The following is a 16,400-nucleotide window of genomic DNA, read 5'->3' on the forward strand; positions in this document are numbered from 1 at the left end:
AAACAGAACATCTCTAAAACAGGGAAGTACTGCTGGTGCTGCAAACAGACAAATACAGCACTTCCTGCCCATGTCTTCAGATGTCTTAGAATGAGGATGCAAGACCAAAACAGCCATGACTGATCTGGTGATCCCATCAGACTGGTTTTATTCCTGTCTGGGTTTTTACACAAATCCACAGTAAAGCCTATTCATTTTTTGATGACTGATGAAAATTTTGTTTCTACTACGGATTTGTATGCTTCCTGTAAATAAGAGCTGTTGACTAATCTTCACAAATGGGCAACAAGGCACTGAGAAACTCTGCATGCATAACCTAACATGCCCTGAGTTGGTGGTGGTGGTGTGATGTTGGGAGCAGAGGAGAGGAGGACAGGGACAGAGGTTGAATAGACTATGAAAAGTTAAAACAATGAAACAATGAATAGCCAGTGTGAAGATGGCAAGTCTCCATGATGACTAGCAAATTAGTTAACTAATGGCAGAAAAGATAGTTGAAGATAAGGGGGTGGCTTTTTAATGACATGGCCCAGAATATGGCCAGCCAGAGCTGGCAACATTATGTTGCACAAAAACAGAAGTTGCTGGAAAAGCTCAGCAGGTCTGGCAGCCTCTGTGAAGAAAAAACAATCAGTTTCGTTTTAGGTCCAGTGACCCTTCCTCAGAGCAGAGGGTCGGTCACTGGACCTAAAACGTTATCTGATTTTTTTTCTTCACTGATGCTGCCAGACCTGCTGAGCATTTCCAGCAACTTCTGCTTTTGTTCCTGATTTACAGCATCCAGAGTTCTTTTGGTTTTTAAGACTGTTTTGCAGATCGTTTATATAGCTTTCATCTAAATAATGATTTGGATGAGAATATATTGGTGGCATGGTTTGTAAGTTTGCGATTACACCAAAAGTGGTGATATAGTGGCCACTGAAGAAGGTTATCAAGATATAGCTTGTCTCTGTGGTCCAATACATTAGCGTGTTCGGCTGTTAACTGAAAGGGTGGCGGTTCGAGACCACTCAGAGACGAAGCGTTCGTGCACTTTAAGAACGGTGGCACAGTGGCTCAGTGGTTAGCACTGCTGCCTCACAGTGCCAGCGACCTGAGTTCGATTCCAGCCTTGGGCAACAGTCTGTGTAGAATTTGCACATTCTCCCCGTGTCAGCATGGGTTTCCTCCGGATGCTCTGGTTTCTTCCCACAGCCTTAAAAAAATATGTACAGGGTATGTGGACTGGCTATGCTAAATTGCCCATAGTGTCCAGGTGTGTTTAGGTTAGGTGGGTTAGACATGGGAAATGGAGGGGTAGGGGAATGACTGTGGGAAGGATGCTCTTCGTAAGGGCAGTGTGGACTTGTTGAGCCGAATGGCCTGTTTCCACACTGGGCTGATGATAGGCAAGTGGAGTTTAAACTGGATAATTGTGAGGTATTGCATTTGGTAATATAAACAAGGATAGGATTTATATAATTAATGGTGGTAGTGTTGTTGAACAGAGAGACTTCAGGGTTCAGGTACATAATTCGATGAAATTTGCTTCACAGGTAGACATGGTGGTTAAGGGGTGTTTAGTATGCTTGCCTTCATTTCTTCGACCTTTTGAGTATAGGAGTAGGGACGTTTTGTTAAACCTGTATAGGAGGTTGGCGAGGCCTCTTCTGGAGTACTGTGTGCAATACTAGTCACCCTGTTATAGGAAGGATATTATTGAACAAGAGAGGGTTCAGAGAAGAATTACCAGGACTTTGCCAGCAATACAGGGGTTGAATTATAACAATAGACTGGAAAAACTAGGATTTTTTCCACTGGAGTGTAGGAGGTTGAGGAGTGACCTTATTCAGATTTATAAAATCATGAGGGGCATAGATAAGGTGAATTACAAGGGTCTCTTCCCTAGGATGGGGGACTTCAAAACTAGGGGGCATTTTTAAGGTGAGAGGAGAAGGTCAAAAGAGAACATGAGGAGTAACTTTTACACAGTGTAGTTCTTGTGCAGTATGATCTGCCAGAGAAAGTGGTGGATGCAGGTAATTACAACACTTAAAAGACATTTGGATAAATTCATAAATAGGAAAGGTTTGTAGGGACATGGGTCATACACAGGCAAGTGGGACTGGTTTAGTTTGAGGACATGGTTTGAGTGGACTGGTTGGACCTAAGGGTTTGTTTCCATGCTGTAAAGCTATTTGTAAGGCCTCAATAGTAATGGAATCATTCACACTGACCAAGATCTTTGTATCCTTGCTAGCCACTAGAGAGACTTCCGAGGACTGGCGAGTGGCTAATATCATTCCTCTGTTCAAGAATGGAAATAGGGATAATGCAGGAAACAATAGACTAGTGAGTCTCACATCAGTGGTTGGGAAGCAGTTGGACAGAACTGTTAGGGATAGGATTGATGTGCATTTGGAAAAGCATGGCCTAATTAGGGGCAGATAGAAAAGGTCGTACTAACTTGATTGAATTTTTCAAGGAGGTGATGAAGGGAGAGCAGTGACTACTGTCAACATGGATTTTATTAAGGTTTTTGACAAGGTCCCTCATGGTAGGCTGATCCACATGATTAAAGCGCATGAGATCCATGGTGACTTAGCAGCTTAGATTCAGAATTAGCTTGCCCATAGAAGACAGAGTGTAGTGGTGGCTGGAGATCCGTGACTAGTAGTGTTCCACAGGGCGCCATACTGGGGCCTCTGCTGTGTGATATACATAAACAACTTGGATAAAAATGTAGATGGGTGGTTTAGTAAGTTTGCAGAAGATACAAAGATCAGTGGTGTTGTGAACAGTGCAGAAGGTCATCAGAGGATACAGCAGGATATAAATCAGAAATGGTAGATGGAACTTAATCCAGGTTGAGTGTGAGGTGCTGCATCTTGGGAGATCAGATGTCAAGGAAAAGTATATAGTTAATGGTAGGATGTTGAACAGCATTGATATGCAAAGGGAACTTGGAGTTCAGATCCATAACTCCCTGAAAGTGGCCACTCAAGTTGATAGGGTGGTAAAGGTGGTGTATGGCATGCTTGCCTTTAGTGATTGGAGAATTGAGTACATGAGTCCAAGATGTCACTGCATTTTAATAAAACTTTGGGTAGCCCACCCTTAGAGTATTGTGTTCAATTCTGGTCACCACATTACAGGAAGGATGTGGAAGCTTGACAGGATGCAGAAGAGGTTTACCTGAACACTGCCTGGATTAGAAGAAATGAGCTATAAGGAGAAGCTAGAGAAACTAGAGTTGTTTTCACTGGAGCAGCAGAGGCTGAGGGGAGAATTGAAAGAAGTCTATAAAATTAGGAGATGCAAAGATAGGGTTGATGGTTACAATCTTGTTCCCAGAGTTGAAATGTGTAATACTAGGGATTGCGCATTTAAGGTTACAGAGCAAGTTCAAAGGGGCAAGAATTTTTCTTTTTACACAGTGGTAGGAAGCTGGAATGCACTGCCAGGGATGGTGGCAGAGGCAGATATGATAGGTGTATCTGATGAACTTTTAGATAAGCACACAAATATGCAAGAAATGGAAGAATATGGACGATGAGCAGACAGAAGGGATTAGCTTAATTTGGTATTGTGTTCCACGCATTATCGTGGGAAGGAAGAGTTAGTGGGGTAGCACTGTTAACAAGAGATGAAATGAGGATAGTGAAGAGAGATGATTTGGGTTAGCTTATGCAGAGTCTATTTGGCTGGACATAAGTGACAGCAATGGATACAAGACACGAGTAAGAATAGAGTAGAGGATAGATACCCAAACAATGGCCACACCGTAGGAAAGGCTATAAAAGCAACAAAAGACAGGACAAACTAAAAAGATAAGCGCAATAATTATGGATGACTTTAATATTCATGCTGATTGGGTCAAATCGAGTTTGAAAGGGTAGTTACTTCAACGAATTCATACAATGCATTAGTGCGGAGATGCCCGTGTTAGACTGTGGCGGAAATCACAACACCAGGTTATATAGTCGACAGCGTGTGTTTTCAAATAAATCTGTTGAACTGTATCAGAGATAGTAGGAACTCCAGATGCTGGAGAATGAGATAACAAGGTGTCGAGCTGGACGAACACAGTAGGCCAAGCAGCATCATAGGAGTTGGAAAGCTGGTGTTTCGGGCCTAGGCCCTTCTTCAGTCTACGCCCAAAACGTCAGCTTTCCTGCTCCTATGATGCTGCTTGGTCTGCTGTGTTCGTCCAGCTCAACACCTTGTTATCTCTGTTGAACTATAACCTAGTGTCGTGAGATATCTGACTGTTACGATGCATTAGGTATAGTTTCCTGGAGCAAAGTGTCATGAAGCCAACAAGAGAACAGGCTTACAGGCTATCCTGGATCTGGTAACGGTTAATAAAGCAGATTTAATAAATGACCTCAGAGTAAAAGATCCTCCAGGAAGTAATGATCATATTTAATATTCAGTTTGAGTTGGAGAAATTTGGGTAGGAAACAACAGAGTTTAATTTAAATAAAGGACATCACAGTGAAATGAAGATTAGTGTTAGCAAATGTGGATTTAGCAGATAGATTACCTGGAAGGACATTAAACAAGCAGTGGCAGTCCTTTAAAGGAGGCAATTCAGCAAGGAGGAAATACTCTAAAGACAGATAAGTCAGCCATGGCCAATCGAGGAACTTAAAGAGAGTATTAAGTTGAAAAAGGCACGCAAGGAGGCACAAGTCAGCAAGTCCTCCTTACTGGGATAATTTCAGATTAAGGGGAAGGAGGACTGAAAAGGTAATAATGACAGAGAAAATAAACTAGAGAGGAATACAGAAAATGTCAATAACAGATTCTTTAACTATCTGTAGAAAGGGCAAGAAAGGTCAAAGTGAACTTAGACAATGAAACTGGAGAGACTGTTTTGGTAACAAGGAAATGGCAGAGCAGATAAACAGATATTTTGCATCAGTCTTAATGGCAGCAGGCACTTTGAACATCCCATTAACATTAAAGTATAGAGGAAGGAATTAAGCACTATCACTAGAAGGGTAGTATGAGACAAACTAAAGGGGATAAAGGCAGATACGTCCCCTGGCTCTGATGGCTTGCATCCTAAAATATGTAGTTACAATGTTGAGGTTGGTTGGCTCACTGAGCCAGTTCATTATTGTTCCACAGGTGTTTCATTACCCTGCTGGGTAACATCATCAGTGCAGCCTCAGATGAAGCACTGTTGTTTACACCCACCTGGTTTTTAAACTCTGGAGCCTGTTGGACTGGATCATCTCATTTCCATTTTTCCTTCGCAGTGGGGTGTATATGGTGTTGAGTTCTGTGTTTATTGATGGCTTTTTTCGTGGAATGCCAGGCTTCTAGAAACTCCCGTACCTATCTCTGCTTTGCTTCCCCCGAGATCTTGGTGGTGTCCAAGTCGAATTGGTGGTTCTCCTTATCCATGTGAATAGAGATGAGTGAGTATTGGTCATGTCTTTTTATAGCCAATTGGTGTTCGTGTACCCTTGTTGTCAATTTCCTTTCCGTTTGTCTGAATAAGTGTTTATCACAGTCTCTTCAGGAAATCTTATATATGACATTGGTCCTGTCCACAGTGGGTAGTGGGTCTTTTGTTCAGGTGAGCAGTTGTAGGGTTGATGCGCCACTCCTACAACTGCTGGGCATCAGAGTAGCACACAAACCAACATCAACCCTACGAAAACTGCTCACCTGAACCGAAGCCCACTACGGACAGGACCAATGTCATATATAAGATTACCCGCAGAGACTGTGGCAAACACTACACTGGGCAAACAGGAAGGAAATTAACAACAAGGGTACACGAACACCAACTGACCACAAAAAGATATGATCAACACTCACTCATCTCAATCCACATGGACAAGGAGAACCACCAATTTGATTGGGACAACACCAAGATCCTGGAACACGCAAAGCAGAGACAGGCATTGGACTTCCTAGAAGCCTGGTACTCCACGAAGAAAGCCATCAAGAAACACACAGAACTTGATTCCGTATACACTCCATTGCAAAGGAAAACTGGAAGTGAGATAATCCAGCTCAACGGACTCCAGAGTTTAAAAACAAGGCAGGAAAACACAACGGTGCTTCACCATAGGCTGCACTGATGACGTTAGCCAGCAGGGTAACGAAACGTCTGCAGAGCAACAATGAACCAGCTCAGCAAGCCAACCAACCACAATGCCGACAACCCAAGCTATAAATCTACTCCAAAACCTTAGAGGTAGTTACAGCGATAGTGGATATATTGATTGTAAGTTTTCAAAAGTCCTTGGATTCTCAAGAACTACCCTAAAACTGTAAAACTGCCAATATGACAGACCATTCAAAATCCAATGGAACGTCACTTTCCTTCTTAAAGTTGAACTCAAACTTGATCAACTCAGCTTCCTAGATAATAAAGTGTGAAGCTGGATGAACACAGCAGGCCAAGCAGCATCTCAGGAGCACAAAAGCTGACGTTTCAGGCCTAGACCCTTCTAGGCCTGAAATGTCAGCTTTTGTGCTCCTGAGATGCTGCTTGGCCTGCTGTGTTCATCCAGCTTCACACTTTATTATCTTGGATTCTCCAGCATCTGCAGTTCCCATAATCACCAACTCAGCTTCCTTATCATTTTCAGTAGCATTCTTCCACACTTGGTTTGGTTTAACTGGACTGAGAATGAAGTAAATTTTATAACCAGCAATCTTTTGCGTTCAGTGAAGCTAAACAAAGAGTGTCTATGGACTATTTCATCCAAATGACATTCCCACTAAACTTCCGGCTGCCTGGAGGGTTTCACATAAGCTGATCAGCATGTGGAAATAGTGGCCTCTAGTTCTGGCAATCTCTGCCATGCTTGGACCTCAGAGGCCTCTGCAGTAGCAGGAAAAATGGTGTGGAATGTAGTTTCCTACTATTGAAAAATCTACACTGAAAGCAGTATGCAAATTATCATCACAGCATATTGAATAAATAAATTCATACAAAAGATATCAATATTTCAAATTTCTATAATGGTGCCATAATTGCATATTGTATGATATCTTACAATGGTGCCAAAATTTGATAAACTGTTATTCTCAAAAACCTCCTTCATGGTGTAGACATTACATCATACCTGGCAAATACCCTGTCTTTGTTTGCTTTCTCTTTACCATATTGCACAGACTGGACCTCTGTCCTCCCACTGCAAGAAGAAAAAAGTTCAAAATTTTAAATAAACTAAATGCTTTACTACACTTGAAAATCTTAACTGTTTAGAAGGTCATAATTTTCCAAGTTTGTTTGTAACCTAGAAGATAATGGAGGATAATACAAAGTTTAAACAGTCTGCATATCGTGACAAAGTATGCAAAAATTAAGGAATGTATTTACTGCTAAATCGTGATACCTTGACGATAATGTTGGCCTCAAAGCTTGTGCCTCTTCCACAATGCTATGGCTATCTTGATCCAACATTTGAGTTTTATTGTGCAGTAAGATTACGTTACAAAAGTTGATGGAAAAAAAGAACTCTGTTACAGACTCATAAGTATGTGTAAGTTGAAATACTTTGAATCTTGTCGTGATTAGAACGAGCTCAGCCAGGTGGACCAAACAGAATGAGTTCCCTGACTGGACCAGGTTGACAGCCCCTATCAGGGAGTCCTGGCTGACAGATATAAACAGGAACAGCGAGGGTTCTGTTCTCTCTAGGAGCCAGTTCTGAGCTGGCTGGGTCAACGTAGAGTTTGATGTGACTGTAAAAGAATGATTTGATGATGGGTACTGGTCTTCATGGAGTTATTTCAGTAGTGGTCAAAGAAAAACGTGTCTCTGCAAAGATTCGCTTGCAACAGTCGTCTTTGAGTTGGGGTAAGTATTTCTGGCATCAAGCCACTATTTGGGAAGATTCATTCATTTGATCCTGCTGTTGAAGACTGGGCCCATGAAGTGGATCAAATAGGTTATGTTTTCCATGCAAATGATGTTGGGGCAGACAAAAAGCAATGAGTCATTCTGTTGACAACTAGTAGACCAGCAGTTTTTTAGGTTATTAGAAGCCACTTTCCCTGAGGCACCAGATCCTAAAACCTTTCAAGAGTTGACAGATTTAGCTAAGGAATACTATGTTCTCAAGACTCCTCTAATTCTGAGATGCTTTCAGTTTTACTCGGCAGTTCAAGAACTAGGGGAATCCATAACACCCAGCGTGGGCTCATGAAGGATAGGTCAGGTTTAGCTAATTTGGTGGAATTCTTCTTTACTTGCATGGTGGACAATGGGGAACCTATGGATGTGGTGTATCTGGATTTTCAGAAAGCATTTGACAAGGTGCCACACCAAAGGCTGCTACATAAGATAAAGTTGCATGGTATTACAGGTAATGTATTGGCATGGATAGAGGATTGGTTGACCATTAGAAAGCAAAGAGTTGGGGTAAATGGGTGTTTTTCTGGTTGGCGGTCAGTAGCAAGTGGTGTGCCTCAGGGATCAGTGTTGGGACCTCAACTGATTACAATTTACATAGATGATTTGGAGTTGGGGGACTTTAAGTGTGGTGTGTCAAAATTTGCAGATGACACTTAGGTGAGTGGTAGAACAAAGTGTACAGAAGACACGGAAAATCTGCAGAAGGATATAATAATCTAAGTGAGTGGGCAAAGGTCTGGCAGATGGAGTACAATGTTGATAAGTATGAGGTCATCCACTCTGGTAGGAATATGTTTTAAATGGTAAAAAATTGCAGCATGCCGCTGTGTAAAGGGACTTGGGTATCCTTGTGTGTGATTCACTGAAGGTGGGATTGCAGATGCAGCTGGTGGCTAAAAAGTCAAATGGAATTTTGTCTGCCATTGCTCGAGGGATGGAGTTTAAAGACAGGGAGGCAATGCTGCAGCTGTATAGGGTCCTGGTGAGGTCACACCTGGGAGGAGGACTGTGTGCAGTTTTGGTCTCCTTACTTAAGAGATTTACTAGCACTGGAGGGGTGCAGAGGACATTCACTTGGTTGATTCCAGAGCTGCATGTGTTGGATTATGAGGAGAGATTGAGTAAACTGGAATTCAGAAGAATGAGGGGAGATCTTATAGAAACATATAAGATCTTGAAGGGAATAGATAAAGTGGAGGTTGTTTCTGCTAGCAGGTGAAACTAGACTAGAGGGCATTGCCACAAAATAAAGGGAAGCAAATGTAGGACTGAGGTCAGGAGGAGCTTCTTCACCCAAAGGTTTGTGAACCTGTGGAATTCCCTACCCAGTGAAGCGGCTGAAGCTACCTCACTGAATGTTTTTAAGGGAAGGCTAGATAATGTTTCAACAGTAAAGGAATTAAGGGTTATGGTGAGTGGGCGGGTAAATGGAGCTGAGTCTCAAAGGTCAGCCATGATCTTATTAAATGGTGGGGTAGGCTTGCGGGGCCAGATGGCCTACTCCTGCTCCAAGTTCTTATGTTCCTATAATGGGATTTTTGATGAGTGAAGGTGGCTGGCAGGGGCACGTGATTTTGGTTTAACCCTATGTGAGATGCTGAGACACAATTTGGTATGTAGGATTAATGATGTGGCCATGCAAAAGCACCTACTAGCTGATGCCCAACTGGACTTTAAACAGACACTACGACAGGCTTTATCACAACTGAGACAGCAAGAGTCGTCCCACTGGTTCTGGGTTGATTAACAGAATAGCCAGAAGAGTGCACACTCTGGAAAATCCACCTACAACTGGCTTGGAACAGTTAAATTGCTTAGCAGTAGAAAAGTCATCAAGACTCAAAACTTTAGCCTGCTCTGTCTCCATGGATGCTAGCCTGATCCACTGTGATTTCTGGCATTTTTTTTCAATCAAAATAAACTTCCAGTTAAATGACCACCCAGTTTAAGAGAGGTAGACTATGGCATGCCTGTATCAGTGATTACGGAACCAGGCTTTACCAAAATTTGATTTGGACTCCATCTCTTCAGTTTGTTCAAGAACACCCTATTAAGGGCACAATGTTGGTTCCTGTCTCCTATGACTAGTTGTTGGTGGAATTACCACTGATGTTAGTAAAAGGTTCTGGTCCAAGTTTGATGGGGCAAAATTGGTTGACAAAGATTCAACTTGACTGGCTCAACATTTTTTTAAATTAGAAAACGGCTGCCTGAGTGAAATCTTAATTATATACCGAGAAGTTTTTCCAGGGAAGTCTGGTGACTATCAAAGCAGCCAAGGCCACTTTGCAGATTGACCAAGAAACAATTCCACAATTCAGCAGGGCCCACCCAGTGCCATCTGCCTTATGGACAGAAGTACAGGGAGAAATCAGAATGTTGGAAAGCGAAGTAATCAACCATCCAGTCCAGTTGCACCATTTTGGAAGCCCGACAGGTTGGTTCTCCATTGTGATTTTAAACAAGCAGTAAATGTCTTTTCACAACTGGATAAATACCCAATCCATTGTATTAAGGATTTCTATGTCAAACTGGCAGTGACGGGGTAGAGCAGCAGGGGCTGCCCTTCATGAAGCCATAAGGGTATGTACCAAGAAAAGAATCAGCCTTTTGGGGTCTTATTGGCCTGTACCATTTTTCAGCAGATGACAGAACATTTTACTTTTACGGCAGTCTTAAAGAAACTGCCTATAGCTTCACTAGATACAAAACTGTCTCAGTTCCTGTTTTGATTTATGGGACCACCCCTCATACAACTACAGGGATAGCTCTAGTGGAGTTGCTAATGGGGAGAAAGACTCTGCAGCAGGTTGAAGTGTGCCCATGCGCCTGTGCCTGCCTGCATGCGCATCTGTCCACAGGTGGGTGTTGGTGGTGAAACAGCATCAGGAATACCACAACTGGATGCAAGACTTCTTGAAGCAAGAAAAGAAGTTTACCTTGTGGATGAAGTTTGGCATTAAAACCATGGGAATGGTTCTGCACAGGCAAAAGGCATAGTTGACAGGAAGTAAAGTCCCATGATGTTCAAAAGTTCAGGTAAGAGAGGCAGTCCTGAACATACAGGTGGATCACATGAAAGTCAAAAACTTTTAAACGGAGCAGGAGCAAAGCATAGCTGGCCCCTCAGAACTTCCAGCAAAGCTGTCAGAATCTGTGGGTTCTTCCCCTCCACCTAGCACCTAAGAAATCTTTGGGGGCGAGATGGACACAGCACCTGAAGATGGACCTTGGCTGAGACGGTCCGAACAGGAGGTGGGCCTCAGTCCACTTACACACTCCCAGTACCTGAGGCAGAGCCAAAGGAACCAGACCTGGTGTGAAAATACTTCAGGAGAAGCTACAGGAAAAGGAACAGCCCTATGTCCCTGGTCTTCGAGGGGGAGGCAAATAGTGGTTAGAATGAGGTCAGCCAGGTGGACCTCACAGAATGAGTTCCCTGATTGGTGCTGCTAACCTGGTCCAATCAGAGAGCCCTGCCTGACAAAAATAAACAGGAATATCATGGGTTCTGCCTGCTCTAGGAGCTGGTGCTGAGCTAGCTGGGTCAGTATCACGTGCGATGCACGTGTAAATTAAGGATTACTTGGTTATGGATAGGGTCCTTTGTGGAGTTGTTTCAAACCCAATATTACATAAAGGTTAGTTTCTTCGTATATGGAGCAGTGCACAGAATTAATAGATTGTTGATTTTGAATACATCTAGACAACTTTGTTTTCTAAATGTTAACTTCTGTACTATTTTACTCAGCAAAAGTTTCTCAGCAACAGTCCATGTACGAATTTTAAACATATTGTTATTTTGGCAACTTGGGTCTATATTAAAAAGACAACTAAAATATTGCTGAAGGGTCCAGAAAGCAGATTCAGAAACAGAAGGGGCATCAGTCAAAAATCTGGAACCTCCCAAGGTACAGGGAATATTAGAGGACCAGAAGGCTGATTATGTTATACGACTATTCAAGATGAAGAAGTCTGGTAAACCTGGAAATTATAGGCTAAGATCTGCGGTAGCAAAATTATTGTAAATCATCAGGGGCAAAACAAGCTTCTACTTGCAACATCATGGGTTAGTCAATAACAGCATGAACTTATGGGTGAAGGGTATCAGCCTTGAATGAATAATTTAATAAGGTAGCATAGAAGGTTGATCAAAGTATTGCAGCATCTTGGAAATGATAACTTGCAGAACTATTTGAGAAAATATTGCAAAGAAAGCTTATAAAGTGGATGGATACCCCCAATCTTGAGGGAAAATTGCAGAATGGAGAGAAAGCAAAAGGTGGTGATTGATGGCTTTTAATCTGGAGGCAGTTCTCCAAAGGTCAATTTTGGCAGTTAGACTTTGCAATTTTATTAACTGCCTAGACTTGAGTGCAGGCAGCAGCATTATAAAGTTCGTAGAAACTTGGCAAAGCTGTTCATCATGTTGAAGATATTTATAGGATTCAGGATAACTGGTGAAGTAGACGGAAGCCTGATTAGATAAAGCTCAATGCATTAAAATGTGAAGTCATCCAGTAATATGAGAAGAAATTGTACTGTGAATGACAAACATTTTGAAAGGTGCAGATGAGTGGGGAACTTGCTGTTCAAATGCAGATATCCTTAATGGTGGCAGGGTAAGTTGTAATAGCAGTTAAAAGCAATGGGCTAGTTGGTAGGCTTTATAAATCCATAAGGTCCTCAGCTGGAGCTCAGATAATAATTCTAGGCACCACACTTCAAGAAATGTATAAAGACCAAAAGAAAAAGTACATAAGAGGTCACTGGAATGTTACGGATACTGAAAAATTTCAGTTATAAGGAGAAGTTGGAAAAGTTGGGCTTTTCTTCTTAGAAGAGAGAGGTTACACAGGTTAAACAAAAATTTGAAGTGATGAGGTTTAGTTAAATAGGGAAAATTATTGCAACTCAATGATCAGCAGCCATGGTTTGAAAATCACTAGAAAATATCTAGAGGGGACAACCTGGAACGTTTCCCTGATATTAATAGAATGTATTTCCATAAATAATTTTAAGAATCAGGAAGTACTTGAAGTTGAAGAATTCTTGAAGGAAAATACAAGGACGGTTGATGAAGCAAGACTGCTTTTTCAAAGTATGGCAGACTGAATAACTGCTTTCCATGCTCTAAGTTTCTGTGATTCTACGAAAAGCTGAAATCTGAGTGTTTTACTGGGGAACTTGAACTGCTGAACTAAAAAGTGATAAATCTTTAGCACCTACCAGTATCGAAACTTTGAACCCAACGTAAAGTAATGTGCAAAAAAGTTCTTCTGTGGAGGTAGTGGTCTTTCTAGTCGGAAGAATGTATGATGCTCCACACAAGCCTTCCACAAGTTCTTAGAAGCGCGGTAGTTTCCCATATTAAAACCTAGTAATGTTTCTCTTGAGTCATGCTGACAGGGACGAAGTTGAGAAAGTTAGTGTACTAAATACAAATATATCTTTAGAACCTCTTTTCAGTTTGGTTAGCAATGGCAAAAAACTGGCAGTCTAGTGCAATAGAAAATTCCACTGGAGCAACATGATTAATTGACTTTTCATACAAAAACATGCATTCTAGGATCTTAAGCACAAACATATTGAAAGGTTTAGCAAACTTATTCACAAATTTGTTAGAGTCAAGAATCAATATGCAAAATGCAGAACACCTGTACATTAGAAATTCCCAATCTCCTGGCTATTTGCTGGACAAGGCTTACATCAACGTCACCCATCCCTTCCTCCCACCCCAAGCCGCACCCCTATCTCCTACCTACTAACCTTATCCCACCTCCTTGACCTGTCCGTCTTCCGTGGACTGACCTATCCCCTCCCTACCTCCCCACCTATATTCTCTCCACCTATCTTCTTTTCTCTCCATCTTCGGTCCGCCTCCCCCTCTCTCCCTATTTATTCCAGAACCCTCACCCCATCCCCCTCTCTGATGAAGGGTCTAGGCCCGAAACGTCAGCTTTTGTGCTCCTGAGATGCTGCTTGGTCTGCTGTGTTCATCCAGCCTCATATTTTATTATCTTGGATTCTCCAGCATCTGCAGTTCCCATTATCTCTCATCTCATCAACAATATTAACTTTTTTTGAGCTTAGTAGGTGTTATCCCCACCAGATTCCAATGCACTGCTCTTGTGCAGTAACCCTAACCTGAAGCATATTTGTCAGGTTAAAGTGGTCACTGTTAAGAGCTGTCATAGCAATTCTTGTGTTTCATTTAGTGTTACATCAATCTGTACAAATCAAATGTAAAAAGCAGCAACAGAATTAGCGTCAGCAACACGGGAATAAGTTGCTTAGTTTAACTGATACACAGCAGTGTTCACATTTCACACAAACCACCTCCCACTCTAATCACCACATCCCATCCTAATGCTTTCCCACTATTTCCCTTTCTTTCATGCATACTGCAAGCATCCCTTCAAATGCATCAAGGTTATTTGCTTGATGTACATTACGGCAAAGCAACTAGAGACAAGATAACGACCAGTACAAGATATATGTTGAATGCTGATCTTATTGTTCCCTTTGATATACAAAGCTTTTAGCTTCCATGCGTCTAGTTATAACTAATTAAAAGCAACAATCAACAGGCAATGTTAACTTGTTTCCTTTTCAGATTCTAGGGATATCAGTATATTTTCTATGCAGTTGTTTTTCAGGTTCCAATATCCATAAGATATTATGCTATTTTGTTTCTGTAGTGGAATTTGTATTTTTTTCCAGAGATCATCTTTGCAGCCTTTTTATTCACTTCAATGAATTGCCCATACCATAAGACATAGGAATAGAAGTGAGGCCATTCAAGTCCACTCCGCCAGTTAAATCATGGCTGATGGGCATTTCAACTCCACTTCCCTGCACTCTCCCCGTAGCCCTTGATTATAAGGCCATGAGACCATACAGGCAACCACAAAGTAGGGGAATCGATCTATGATGCCTCTCACAGCAGGGTGGTCTATAAAAAATAAATTCCTGTTGATTCATTCCCTTTATAATGGGTGGATGTCAACCGGCTTTCTGTCCTTATCTCCTTACAGTATTTGATAACTTCTAAAGATCTGTTCCATAAAAGTTACAATACATAAACTGAGTCTTTTAATAACCCTCACTTGAAACCTGGCCCTTCAAAATATTTACAGATGCATATTTATAAGTTAAATAGCTTTAAAAACTAATGATTCTATAAGTTGTCTAGGAACGTCCCCTACGATATAAAGTAACATTTGCAGATCACACTCTGCAAACATCATGTCTGACCAACATTTATCATGCTTTAATAACAGGCTTTTTAAAATAAAGATTTATATGGAATTTCTCCTCAAGGACTTAAAGCTGTAATTTTACCAAATTAAATATCCAAATAAGCATGTCAATAGCATAGATCTCATCTTCACAGATCCACTATAATTTCAGCCAATTTAGAAGAATACAAAATGTAGAACACAGGCTTCAATATCAAAGCATTAATAAACACCAGCATACTTAAGTGAATTATTGATCATAATCAGGTATAACATTCTTAAAATAAAAGATCAAAGTTTGATTGTTCTAATGATTTTCTATTAACATAGAAAGAAGCTGCAAATTTTCATTTGTGTCAAGCAAACAGAGAAAAACTAATGTTTCATTAAAATGTTCTGGTCATTAAAATGTGCTAAATGATGTTAATTCTGCAATATTAATTTTCATTTAGAAATGATTTCACAAATATCTGCTATACAGGTTCTAGTTATAAAATAAGTTTTGCCAAGTTACTAGTCAAAATAAATTTCAACTACATTAAAGATGAATTACACTCAGCATTTCAGTCTCAGAGGATAGAGAGCAAATCCTCATTAGTAGGCAAAAATGTCATGCAAAAACAAACTAGCTGTTCTGTCTTGTAAAATGGCAATGTCTATTTGTAGACTTCCGAATGCACCACCCTGAACATGACATTGCAACTTGTACAAATTTCGATCAGCAAGTTATTTCTAGAATTCAGCTTCTATACTGAATAATTAAGGCTCATGCTGTCTAGTGACTTAATGTGGCTAGAAGTTTATTCTTTTTCAAAACCATAATTCACTTGCAGCCCAGTCTGCTATTTCAATTCTAAAGTGACTAAATAAAGTGGGTTTTGACAAAATCTTACCTCATTTGTCAAGCAATTTCTTTCTAGTCTTGCATTCTTCCTTGTGCCTACAACCTTTTCATAGACTTGCATCTCAATGACACCAGAGGAACTAATCTATTTCTTCAACAGCATATGTGGAAAATCTCCAACTTCAGAGTTGTAACCCACAATCAACAATGCAGTACAAAACCCATAGGGAACATTCTGTGCAACATTTTCATAAATGAGACTACAGTTGCTTGCAAAGGAGGCCTGGGTTTACAGTCACGGAACTGCAGGGAGCCACTCAATTGGAGCAATCACAATTCATGTGACATCATTTTGTAGGACTCATATAACAGCTTCATACTTAAAAGTGTTAAGATTATATTGTGTAGCAATAAATTTAATGATGATCCTGAAACTAATTATAAAACT

At 41.0% G+C, this 16,400-nt stretch overlaps 1 protein-coding gene across 5 annotated transcripts in view; it reads right to left on the reverse strand.

Moving 5' to 3' along the window:
* Positions 1–16,400, reverse strand: part of ptpn4a (protein tyrosine phosphatase non-receptor type 4a) — a 307,008-nt gene that overhangs the window by 81,523 nt on the left and 209,085 nt on the right. For all 5 annotated transcript variants that reach the window (XM_048534273.2, XM_048534272.2, XM_048534276.2 and 2 more), the window contains 2 exons: positions 13,097–13,269; positions 7,074–7,142 (listed from right to left, as the gene is read on the reverse strand). In XM_048534273.2, the coding sequence (XP_048390230.1) occupies positions 7,074–7,142; positions 13,097–13,269 (242 nt within the window). The remainder of the gene's footprint in view (positions 1–7,073; positions 7,143–13,096; positions 13,270–16,400) is intronic.

The sequence above is a fragment of the Stegostoma tigrinum genome, chromosome 7, assembly GCF_030684315.1.
Source record: "Stegostoma tigrinum isolate sSteTig4 chromosome 7, sSteTig4.hap1, whole genome shotgun sequence".
Taxonomy (NCBI): Eukaryota; Metazoa; Chordata; class Chondrichthyes; order Orectolobiformes; family Stegostomatidae; genus Stegostoma; species Stegostoma tigrinum.